The 12,821-nt window shown below is 47.6% G+C and overlaps 1 protein-coding gene across 2 annotated transcripts in view; it reads left to right on the top strand.

Annotated features, from left to right (window-relative positions):
- Positions 1 to 11,727, top strand: part of LOC142243653 (KAT8 regulatory NSL complex subunit 1-like) — a 167,908-nt gene extending 156,181 nt beyond the window's left edge. For both annotated transcript variants that reach the window (XM_075315772.1, XM_075315773.1), the window contains exons 10-13: positions 4,669 to 4,720; positions 8,326 to 8,438; positions 10,008 to 10,266; positions 10,689 to 11,727. In XM_075315772.1, the coding sequence (XP_075171887.1) occupies positions 4,669 to 4,720; positions 8,326 to 8,438; positions 10,008 to 10,266; positions 10,689 to 11,000 (736 nt within the window). In that variant the 3' untranslated portion in view covers positions 11,001 to 11,727. The remainder of the gene's footprint in view (positions 1 to 4,668; positions 4,721 to 8,325; positions 8,439 to 10,007; positions 10,267 to 10,688) is intronic.
- The last annotated feature ends 1,094 nt before the right edge of the window (positions 11,728 to 12,821 follow it).

Here is a 12,821-nt window from a genome sequence, read left to right as displayed (position 1 = left end):
AGTTAAGGCACATTTGTCACCATACGGCTCGATTCAGCAGTCTCAAATTAAGTCCTTGTCTTGCCTGCTTGTTCATGAGCTGCTGCCTCTTCCTCCTCTTTTCCCAGCTGAAGTCGCCATCTGTCGCTTTTCCTTCGGACTGGCTGGTCTGGATCTCGATTGACTCCACTCTGGCTCGTTGTCGGGTCTAACTGCAGATGTTATGTTTGCAGGATCTGCATGTTTCGGATCAGTGAAAGTCCCTTCTTTTCCATTCCTCTCCTGTCGCCGTGGTCTCCCGTCCTGTAGTATCTCTCGCTCCGCCTCTGAAGGATCCCGAAAAGTCTTTGTGACCCCATCTGCTCCTCTTACTCTTAGTATTGCTGGGTATAAAAGCTGAAATTTAATGTTTTTGTGATAGAGGGCAGTGCAGATCTGGCTAAATGCTTTTCTTTTTCGTGTGACTTCTGCCGAATAGTCGCCAAATAATAGAATCTTGTGTCCCTGAATGCATAGTGCCTGTTTCCTATTCCTGAAGGCCCGTAGAATTTCTTCTTTATCTTTGTATTCCAGGTATTTTATAATAACCTGTCTTGCTCTGGACATTTCACCTTGCTTGGGGGTATTATCATTGTTACTGTGACCATCTCTTTGCTCCCTTATGGGTCCCACTCTGTGCGCTCTTTCTACACGGCAGCTATGTGGTAAGCCTAAAGCCTGGGGTAATTCTTTTTCACAGATTGAGTCCAAATATTTTGTTGTCACTGTCTCAGGCAGACCCACCAGCCTTAAATTATTCCTCCTAGATCTGTTTTCGAGATCTTCTTTTTTATCCTTCATAAGCTGAGCATAAGGGGTGCTTCACACACAGCGAGCTCGCTGCCGAGATCGCTGCTGAGTCACGCTTTTTGTGACGCAGCAGTGACCTCATTAGCGATCTCGCTGTGTGTGACACTGAGCAGCGATCTGGCCCCTGCTGCGAGATCACTGCTCGTTACACACAGCCATGGTTCGTTTTCTTCAAAGGCGCTCTCCCACTGTGACACACAGATCGCTGTGTGTGACAGCGAGAGAGCGATGAAATGAAGCGAGCAGGGAGCAGGAGCCGGCGTCTGGCAGCTGAGGTAAGCTGTAACCAAGATAAACATCGGGTAACCAAGGTGGTTACCCGATATTTGCCTTAGTTACCAGCCTCCGTAGCTCTCACGCTGCCTGTGCTGCCGGCTCCGGCTCTCTGCACATGTAGCTGCTGTACACATCGGGTTAATTAACCCGATGTGTACAGCAGCTAGGAGAGCAAGGAGCCAGCGCTAAGCAGTGTGCGCGGCTCCCTGCTCTCTGCACATGTAGCTGCATTACACATTGGGTTAATTAACCCGATGTGTACTGTAGCTAGGAGAGCAAGGAGCCAGCGCTCAGTGTGCGCGGCTCCCTGCTCCCTGCACACACAGCTAAGCGGTGTGCGCTGGTAACTAATGTAAACATCGGGTAACCATACCCGATGTTTACCTTAGTTACCAGTGTCCGCAGCTTCCAGACGCCGGCTCCGTGCAAGCGCAGCGTCGCTTGCACGTCGCTGGGGGCTGTTCACTGGTCGCTGGTGAGATCTGCCTGTTTGACAGCTCACCAGCGACCATGTAGCGATGCAGCAGCGATCCTGACCAGGTCAGATCGCTGGTCGGATCGCTGCTGCATCGCTAAGTGTGAAGGTACCCTTAGTGTTTAGCTCCTTAAATCTGCCTTCCAATCTTGTCAGATTCTCTTCAGCTTCAGATACTCTTTGCTCTACCTCTGTCAGTCTCATATCATGGTGCTCCACATCCTCCTGCAGCGCAGCCAAAGCCTCCTTCACTGAGGTTGCTATTGCCTCTGATTTCTGCTGTCAGATGATCTGCCACTTCTTTTGCCAGCCTTTTGTAATCCATCTCATATCTTTCCCCTAAGCCCAATGTCTCTGTACCACTCTGCATACTCTGAATTCTTCTGTTATCTTGACCCCCTGCACATTGCTGCAGCAGCCCTTGTGGTTCCTCTCCCTCCTCCCCCTCCTTCCTCCTCACTGTGGGTGCCATGTTATCTGCACTCACCCCCTCCTCCCTCTGCTCTGGGCTTGAATGGTGTTCCTCCACTTCTGAGGAGAGAAGGATCCATGCACTGACAGCTGGTAATTTAGTGCAGCCTTTATATGTTGGTCTAGGGTGCTATTTGTTTCTGTAGGTCGCTGTATATTCCAGGGGCTGTATGGAGCTGCTCCTTCTCCCTCCTCACATCTCAGCGCAGGAACAGGAAGTCCTCGAGCCCATCTTTTTAAAGCGGCACAATACTGTTGTCCACTTTGGAAAGTGGTGTCATCAGTGCCTGGGGGCTTTGTGAGATGGGGCTCCATTAAGGGCCAAAAACTGCCTCCTGCTTTTACTTTGGTGAGATTAACAAGGTCCTTTTGAGCAGCTGAATACCACCGATGGACCTGTAGCATTTCCCTATAAAATCGCATAGGGTTTATTTCAGGATCTGGCAGGCAGTGGATTAATGCCGCTGACTGGGTGGAGTTGAAAGGGACATATGTAAATGAGGGCTGTTCTTCGTCAGGTTTGGGATAAGGCTCGCTGTATGTCCTAGAGACAGGAGGGGGATCGGAGGGGATTGGTGGCTGAGGAGCGTGGCTTCAGACTGGCCGGTGGCGGGGAGAGACGGCATTGCAGGTACAGGAGGGGCCAGGGGTATGGATGTGGATAGCAGCTCCTGAGTCTGCTCGGTTGTTCTCTGATGTAGAGGAGGCACATAGTAACCTCCTCCGGGAGTTAGAACAGGGAGGATTGGGACAGGCTTATGGCCGTGACTGTGTGGGCGGTGAGCTGAATAATTATTACAACCATCTCTCCAGTCTGTGTTTTGGTAGCCACACTGGTAATATATGCAGCTGGCTGGGTTGTATGGGGGCGGTTTCTCAATTGGTACTTCTGGATGGACAGAGGCAGGAGTGGGCAGTACAGAAAGAGTTGAGGTATTTTGGCCAGTAGGTGGGACTGCAGCATCTGTGAATAACTCCGGAGCTTGTCCAGGATTAGGCTGTGAAGTGGCAACAAAACAACCTTCTCGAGTGCACCTAAAACTATCCTCAGACTTGGGTAACCTATAGGAAAACACAACATCTCCTCGCTCATCTTCATCTTTGACATCAATATATCCTTTCGATAGCAATATCTGCGTTATTCTGTCAAGCAATTCAGCATCAATTAACAATCTCTTGTTACCTTCAGGCCTCTCCGCTTTCTGTCTGAACATTTTTGCTATCTTGGTGGTGTCCGGATTACACGAATATATGACTATGCAGCGTGCGTTCGGGTCCGGCCGGCACCTAAGGCTCCGCCTCTATACTAGCTGCTTCCTCAGCTATATAGTAATAAGGGTATCTCGTGTCACGGAGGAGGGGTACAAAATGTATTCCCTCCGGACTTGATCAGCTGCACCAATATTTTTTATTGTCCTAATCCCTATCTTCTTTCACGGAAGGTTCTGTCTCATGAAAGGAGGACTTCGGTCACGGGAACCCCCCCCCGCGTCTTTAATTAGAGACCGGGTCAGTCTAACTAGCTATATCCGGCCACCACAGTCTTTCCTGCCCTAACAACCGTCCTCTAGATCCCATGTGACACGCTCGATCCACACCTCAGGGCTGGGATCGTGCTACTGAGCTTCAGCGGGCATTACCCCTGAGTCACAATCGGGAACCTTTTAACACCGATAAGGACACACAGCCTGTCACCCCCTCCTCTCCAAACCAACCACAATGGTAGTGAATACACAGTATGTAACACTTACCGGGTTGGAGATGATCAGTCTAATTGGAGCGGAGGGAGGTCTCAGTCCGTGACATCCAAACCCTCGGTATTTCCAGGTCGGCAATGCGTCCGTGGAGGGGCCCCACGTTGGGCGCCAAACTGTCAAGGGGGAACTTTGGGTAAGACTGCTAATGGAGTCTTCATACAGGGTATCCAGAGACCGGTGCTGTATTGGCTGTATATTAGTGCCGATATTAATGAATCAGAAAATGAACACATGAGACATGTTCTCTTTGAGCCAGCGTCACCAACTGAAACTCGTGTATTGGATAGATTCAATTATACAGAATGCATCATTAACCTTGAAGCTAGAACAGGAACTTTAGGGAGTATTCAACTCATTAGTTTTTCCCAGCATGTTATGAAACACATCTCTGTTCGTTATCAGTAGTTTTCACACAGAAAGAATGTATAAGACTTTTACTCATCATTATGAAGACTTTCATTGTTTGTACGTTTGTTCACTCATCCTTGGTAACCCCTTCATGACTATACAGCTTAGAATCATATTATAGGTCTGTGCAATTGCTATATAGACACAGATAATTATGCTACTACATCTATATTTTGATTATTTACATACACAGATATTCTTATTACGTTTGAACAAACAATTTATAGCTTAGGCTACCTTCACAATACCAGAAAAATAAAATCTTTTTGCCTCTTTAAAAGAGGAGGAGAAAAATATCCGTGTCCTTCAAGCATATAACTGAGTCATGCCCCTTGTTATACCTGACCTCTGCTCTTTCTGTATATGGAGTCTTCTTGGCTTGTCAGGGACTTAAATATTTTGATTTAAAAAAATTGCCATTTTGACAATTATCAAATCTTATTGTCTTCTCAGCTGGAGAGAGTTGGACCCTTCAGAGCAAACCATCCTGGAAGAAGATCCTCAGGTAAGTGTCTGCATATCACCTGTCCGGATATCCTCATGTGCAGGTATACAGTATTGGTGGCAACGATCTCGTGCAGAGGTGTTGGCGCATGTGCACTTGGTGATCGGTGAGGCTGTGCCTGCGCTAAGCACAGATGAAGCCTCCCCCTCTCTGCACATGGCTGTATTTTCAGTTTGAGTGCAATCTGACAAAACATTGGGTCACACTTGGACCAAGGTGTATTTTGTGGGGCCGTGTACGTACCCAGTTCTTGCTATTTCGTTTCTATCTTTTTTTTCCTCCTCTGAGAAAATTGTTTGGGCTCTGTTTGGGCTCTGTTTGGGCTCTGTTTGGGCTCTGTTTGGGCTCTGTTTGGGCTCTGTTTGGGCTCTGTTTGGGCTCTGTTTGGGCTCTGTTTGGGCTCTGTTTGGGCTCTGTTTGGGCTCTGTTTGGGCTCTGTTTGGGCTCTGTTTGGGCTCTGTTTGGGCTCTGTTTGGGCTCTGTTTGGGCTCTGTTTGGGCTCTGTTTGGGCTCTGTTTGGGCTCTGTTTGGGCTCTGTTTGGGCTCTGTTTGGGCTCTGTTTGGGCTCTGTTTGGGCTCTGTTTGGGCTCTGTTTGGGCTCTGTTTGGGCTCTGTTTGGGCTCTGTTTGGGCTCTGTTTGGGCTCTGTTTGGGCTCTGTTTGGGCTCTGTTTGGGCTCTGTTTGGGCTCTGTTTGGGCTCTGTTTGGGCTCTGTTTGGGCTCTGTTTGGGCTCTGTTTGGGCTCTGTTTGGGCTCTGTTTGGGCTCTGTTTGGGCTCTGTTTGGGCTCTGTTTGGGCTCTGTTTGGGCTCTGTTTGGGCTCTGTTTGGGCTCTGTTTGGGCTCTGTTTGGGCTCTGTTTGGGCTCTGTTTGGGCTCTGTTTGGGCTCTGTTTGGGCTCTGTTTGGGCTCTGTTTGGGCTCTGTTTGGGCTCTGTTTGGGCTCTGTTTGGGCTCTGTTTGGGCTCTGTTTGGGCTCTGTTTGGGCTCTGTTTGGGCTCTGTTTGGGCTCTGTTTGGGCTCTGTTTGGGCTCTGTTTGGGCTCTGTTTGGGCTCTGTTTGGGCTCTGTTTGGGCTCTGTTTGGGCTCTGTTTGGGCTCTGTTTGGGCTCTGTTTGGGCTCTGTTTGGGCTCTGTTTGGGCTCTGTTTGGGCTCTGTTTGGGCTCTGTTTGGGCTCTGTTTGGGCTCTGTTTGGGCTCTGTTTGGGCTCTGTTTGGGCTCTGTTTGGGCTCTGTTTGGGCTCTGTTTGGGCTCTGTTTGGGCTCTGTTTGGGCTCTGTTTGGGCTCTGTTTGGGCTCTGTTTGGGCTCTGTTTGGGCTCTGTTTGGGCTCTGTTTGGGCTCTGTTTGGGCTCTGTTTGGGCTCTGTTTGGGCTCTGTTTGGGCTCTGTTTGGGCTCTGTTTGGGCTCTGTTTGGGCTCTGTTTGGGCTCTGTTTGGGCTCTGTTTGGGCCCTGTTTGGGCCGACATTGCTGCGGTGGAAAAATGTAGCATTACATGACAATCAAATAGCTGCTCACATATTGCTACAACAGACCCTGTCCAATGTTTAGCGACACTTTGTGACCACATACCCCCTTTTCTTCAGATCGGTTTAACTCATTCCTGATCAGCAAACAAAAATAGTGCATTGATTACCAATGGGATGGGAGCCTAACAATGGTCCCTATGGCTGCCATTGTCTAACAGCCATTGGGGCCTAATGGGATGCCTTTACAGTAACACTGATTGGCATAATACACTGATATACAAGTATCGCAAATAAAATATCCCCTGGTAGGATTAAAGTAAGTTACAATAGGTCTGTAACCTGAACTGTATTATCACATTATGGAACCCCAATGGTGAACACCATAAGAACCCTGTGTGACAGGAAAGTGGGGAAAATGGTAGTAAACAGTGAAGTACCCGAACCATCTCAAGAGAACAACATGCCGTCACTACGAGGGGAATAGCAGCTTTATTACACCTTGTAAATATAATTGTATAAAATCCTACATAAAGGAAATGCGGTACATATAGAGAAGTAACAGCGATACATCGGGGGCATAAACTGAATTATACATTGGTTATTTACTTTATACATTTAGCAAATGAAGTGTCAAAGTATAAAGCAGCGAAATCTGCTGCGCAGCGTGTCACCTCCCCTGCTCTAAATAAGAAGCACAAGTGAAGGGCACTATTCAAAACTATCATTGGTTCACAGAGAAAAAAAAAATGCCCAAACTCTGTGGTCAGTGGACAAGTAAAAATGTCACTGGCCTTTAAATGCTCTAATGCAAACTTGTCATTCTTGTGCTAAAGAAGTAAAAAATAGTTTGGTATCACATTAACCCCTACTCCTCCCGCTGGTGTTAACCTGTTTAAATGCCGCTGTCAATCTCTTGACAATGGCATTTAATGCATGCCGGTATGGGGAGGCGCTCTTCTAGCCCTTTGCCAGACGCTGATCTGTTGTCATGATGCTCAGGGGTCTGCTTAAGACCCCTTTATCTGTCATCTCGGCACTACTGTGAAAACCAGCCTGTGACTTGTGTTCATAGACTGCGATTTCTTCTATATACAGAAGAATAATAATTAGACCATTCCAGGTTTGTTTATTATTTAAAGATTAATAAATACAGTAAATTAGAAAAAAAGTTGTTACAATATTTAAAAAAAATAATTTAGTATTACTGTCCTTTTACCACATTAAAAATTAAATATAAAGACTCATTTAATATCGCTGTGTTTGGATTTATTTTGATAAATCGGAGTTTTACAATCTGTAAACTGCGTACTGAGAAAAAAATCTAAACTCCAGAATTGCAGATTTTCAGCTGCTGCAACAATAGAATATAAATATAACAGGCATTCACAATATTGTATACACCCAAGATAACATCAATAAAACATCAGCTCAGGAAAACAAGCGCAACTCCATAGATAACATTGACACTCAGTTGCAATTCAAGATATTATTTTTTTTTTTCTTTATCAAAATTTCTGGGTTTTTTTGGTTTTTATTTTTACTACTTCGATACCAAACATGTAAAGATTGTTTTATTTATGGAATTGTAATGACCTAGAAAATCCTACTGCAAGGTCAGTTTTATGGTTAAAATGAACGATCTAAGTTAAAAAAAAACTTGCAGAATTTCATGTGTTGCTTTTTTTGCTACACTTGAATTTTGTTGCCGCTTACCATTACATCATATATAAATGGAGTCATTCAAAAGTACAACTCCTGCAAAAAAAACAAGCCCTCACACAGCTATATATATATATTATATATAATATATATATATATATATATATATATATATATATATGTATATATAATCGAAGCAAAACTAAACATTTATGGCTCTTGATCAGCTCCAAATTTGTATGATGCAAAAAAAACACTGGCATAATATATTTTCTTCAATTTTTACCAATCTTGTAAAACCTCTCCTGCGAAAAAAAACACTTGCTGCTTCTCAGAGAAATGGTTGTCAGTGCGTTGTCGCAGTTTTCTGATTTTGCTACTGCTACGTTCAGGAGCTTGTGCTGTTATTTCTCCCATGTGATGTCGTGCATCTGCCAGCAGAGGGCTCTGCTCTGGATATTGACTTGTCTGTGTCTCTGCAGCTAGAAGACATGTGTGATGAGACGTATCAGAACCGGCACAACGCGTACGAGGATCTGGAGCGCTCCCGCTGGGACTCATGGACTTCAACTATTCCACAGAGACGAGGGAGCAGGTACTGAGATATATTCCCTTACACAGCAGGTCTCCGGGCCCGGCCTCAGTGTACACCCTGCATTTCTATACCGCTGTTTCCGGCCCGACCTCAGTGTACACCCTGCATTTCTATACCGCGGTCTCTGGGCCTGGCCTCAGTGTACACCCTGCATTTCTATACCACTGTCTCTGGGCCTGGCCTCAGTGTACACCCTGCATTTCTATACCACTGTCTCCGGGCCCGGCCTCAGTGTACACCCTGCATTTCTATACCGCTGTCTCTGGGCCCGGCCTCAGTGTACACCCTGCATTTCTATACCGCTGTTTCCGGGCCCGGCCTCAGTGTACACCCTGCATTTCTATACCACTGTCTCTGGGCCCGACCTCAGTGTACACCCTGCATTTCTATACCGCTGTCTCTAGTCCCGGCCTCAGTGTACACCCTGCATTTCTATACCGCTGTCTCTAGTCCCGGCCTCAGTGTACACCCTGCATTTCTATACCGCTGTCTCTAGTCCCGGCCTCAGTGTACACCCTGCATTTCTATACCGCTGTCTCTGGGCCCGGCCTCGGTGTACACTCTGCATTTCTATACCGCTGTCTCTAGTCCCGGCCTCAGTGTACACTGTGCATTTCTATACCGCTGTCTCCAGGCCCGGCCTCGGTGTACACTCTGCATTTCTATATAAATTGCAGGCAGCTCGGCAGCATAATGAATGACTCCCAGACGAGTGGAAAACTCCAGAGCATTCACTGCACCGCGCAGGTCGCTTTGTCTAGTTACATGGACTGATCCTCCATTTACCTTGTGCTGCCCCAAGGTCCTCAGTTGCTTTCAGTTTTGCAGAATGTTATAAGACAATGGCTCACAGGTTACCATATTTTTTTGATTATAAGACACTTTTATTTTTTTCTCCCTCCAGAATTGTCATGGACGGAGGAGGTGTTTATAATCTGTATATAGCTAACTGTGTGGAGCAGGGTCACAGCTGAAAGTCGGCGGTGGCAGTACAGCACGGTGCGGGACGAGGCGGGGAGGGGGTGGTGCAGCGGCATGATACGAGCGCCATTGATGATCAGTCATTGAATGCGATAGACTACAGGATAATGGCTGTGGATGCAGCGCATGTGAAGAGAGATCTCAATCTGCGCGTGCACCGCTTCCGACACAATGGACTTCAGAAAAATGGCTGCCAAAGTGGCGCAAGCGCAGATTGAGCTTTTGACTGAGGCCTGTCTGTGTGTGCTGTATCCGCAGCCATTATCCTGAAGCCCATCACATCTACTGACCAAACCTCAATGGAGCCCCTTCCTCCCAGCCTCGGGCCTGCAGCGTGCTGTGCCGCCGCCGTCGTCCTGCGCCCCCTCTCCACCACGCCCTACAGAAAGCTATATCCAGATTATAAAACAGACTTTGATTTGAAGGCTAATCTAATTTTTTTTTCTATTTTTCCTACTTTTTTTTTCATACCCTCCAAATTTGGGGTGCATCTTATAATCCGCAATATACAGTATATTGAAGAGTCAGATGCTTTCTAATTTTAAGAATTTGTAGACATTGGATATTTCATATATCTTTTCCCCTTAGGTCCTCTAACAGATCTGACGGTCGATGGACCCCGCAACCATCATCCAATAGCCAGGGGTCTTTCCCGCAGCCGGCCTCTCCAGATATTGGATTCCACAGCCTTAATGATGTCCCGCTAACCCTGTCATCTGCTGCCACCGAGTACCCGGAGCCTTACAGCACTGTCCAATGCCTCTCTGTCCACAGCCGCACCAGGGGGCTCTCCTGGAGTGAAGACACCAGATCTTCCACCCCCGAGGTCCAGGATGAAGAAGAACAGGTTAACTTCAGCTTCTTTTGTGTTGACCTACAAACTCCCTCTAAAGGGTTTCTATGGTTCTGTGTTGGGGCATCAATATCCACTCGGTGGGGGTCTTGCTTTTTAATACCCCTGTTGATCAGCTGACTGTAGGGGGCCTGGCGCTCAGTTGTAAGTGGGTGCACTTGGTAATACAGCTCCAGGGCTGAGCTCTAATACTAGGTCAGAGCTCGTCCACCACTTCTATCAGCAGATCCATGGCGAGCAGTGATCCGATATTGAGGACCTTTCCAACGGACAGGCAAGCAGACTTGTAGACCCCATATATATTGCTTCAAACACGTCCACTAGAGAGCTTGCAGTTATGTTCCCCCAATGATGATGGGTATTACATAGAGGCCAATCTATATGCTGGTAATGACGCACGTTTCTTCTCTCTGCAGACTATCGCACCCTGGGAGTCTCGCTCTTTTCCCCTCTCAGACAGAGACCAACACTCTCTACAAACCTCACCGGGGACTGCACAGAGCAGAGGCAAGAGCAAACTTCACCCCGACGTCCTGTGTAACGCAGAGGGCACGTCTGACCCCCAGACTGACAGCATAGACTCTGGCACGTCAGCCGAAAACCTTGCCCCCACCTCCAAAGATCCCCTTTTACCTAATAGCATTTCAGTAGTTCGATTTAGTGCCCATAGCGGTGAAAAAATCGCAAGCCTGGAATATTTTCCCACCAGGCTGGTGAACAAGAGATGAAAGCGCGTCCTCTTCACAAGATTGTGTATGACCAGAGAATACAAACCCCATATACGTTATTTCAGTATCAAGTGCTTGGCTGGCTACTTGCAGGCCCGAGCGGAGTAGTAGGGGCCACCAGTAATGGCCGGGGGGTCCTGGGCTCAGCAGCACGCTGAAGTAAAAGGCCTGTGACGAGGTTATAGCAGAGGCCTCAGGCCGGACCTCACGCTTAACGTGGAGCGCAGGAAAGTCTCCAGATGCGGAAGACTAATATTTCCTGCCGCTTCGTGAGGTGCAAAAGGCAGAAGTAGGTACAAGGAGCAGGTAACGTAGGCAGCGGAGGATTGCTGGATTATAGGCATTATTAAATGAGGTCCACAGAGGTGCAGGGGAATATTAATCAGGCGTAGACCCTTGTGCTGCGCCGCAGGAGGTGCAATGTTCTGCAGGTGTCTGCTTCCATCCTAGATCTTAGCTTCTGTCCTTCGTTATATCACTGTGTAAAGTTATAGCAGGAGAAGCAGATTCACCTCCCGTGTCTGGGGCCACAAAACAAGGCGCCACGGAACGGGCAAGAACGAGACCTAATAAAGAAGCCACCGGACTGAGATTCCTCTCCCGCTGCCTGGGAACAAAAAACGTGTAATTACTGAATGAGGGGGAAGAATCGCCTCCTGTCTGAGAATGGCCGGGTGTATATGGATATATGGAGGAGATTACAAAGAATAAATTCTAAATCATATTATTCCGATTCTCATGTGTCTCACTTCTTGTGTCTGGACAATTCTTTTACTTAATGCGGTATTTTATATATGAAGAGGAACAAAACAAGTGCAGCAGTAAGGTAAGTCATTGCTTCATATAGATAAGCAGGCGTAAAAATCCAAAATAACCAGGTAAGATAATACAAGCATAAAGGGACATACGAGATGGAAAGGATTAGTGTCCCGTATTCATATTGCTCTCATCTTGCTAAACCCCACACGCCAACGCAAGTTTCACACGTCCTTCCTCAGGGAAGATGACAGGAGAATATTACAGTAGTCGAGGCGGGAGAAGATGAGGGCATCGGTAGCATTTTAGTAGATGTGGGGTTGAGTAAGCGACCAATTCTGTAAATGTTTTTGATTAGAAAGTGGTCAAGCACTTGGCTGTTGCGGTACAGGGGAAAGCCTGATAATCATTGCCATAGGTCAGGTAGGGAGTTCAGCGATTTGGAGGAAAGAAGTTCTATTTCTTTGGCGCTCCATTGGGAGACCCAGACAATTGGGTGTATAGCTATGCCTCCGGAGGCCACACAAAGTATTAAACTAAAAGTGTAAAGCCCCTCCCCTTCTGCCTATACACCCCCCGTGCTGCCACGGGCTCCTCAGTTTTTATGCTTTGTGCGAAGAAGGCAGACATCCACGCATAGCTCCACAGCTTAGTCAGCAGCAGCTGCTGACTATGTCGGATGGAAGAAAAGAGGGCCCATAACAGGGCCCCCAGCATGCTCCCTTCTCACCCCACTCTTGTCGGCGGTGTTGTTAAGGTTGAGGTACCCATTGCGGGTACGGAGGCTGGAGCCCACATGCTGTTTTCCTTCCCCATCCCCCTTAGGGCTCTGGGTGAAGTGGGATCCTATCGGTCTCCAGGCACAGGAGACCGTGCTCCATCCACAGCTCCTGAGGACTCTGCTGGATAGGAGCCGAGTATCGTTCAGGGACATGGCCCTGCTACTTTGAGGTACTCTGTGTCCCCGTGGGGACCGCACACAGCAACACTCCAGCATTGCTGGGTGTGCTAGTGCACCGGGGACCGCGGCGCTGACTGCGTTTGTGCCTTTACACACTGCAGCGT

Source organism: Anomaloglossus baeobatrachus, chromosome 6 (assembly GCF_048569485.1).
Source record: "Anomaloglossus baeobatrachus isolate aAnoBae1 chromosome 6, aAnoBae1.hap1, whole genome shotgun sequence".
NCBI classification, from domain to species: domain Eukaryota; kingdom Metazoa; phylum Chordata; class Amphibia; order Anura; family Aromobatidae; genus Anomaloglossus; species Anomaloglossus baeobatrachus.
The sequence above is the reverse complement of the archived record's forward strand: the minus strand, read 5'-3'. Positions and strand labels throughout refer to the sequence as shown.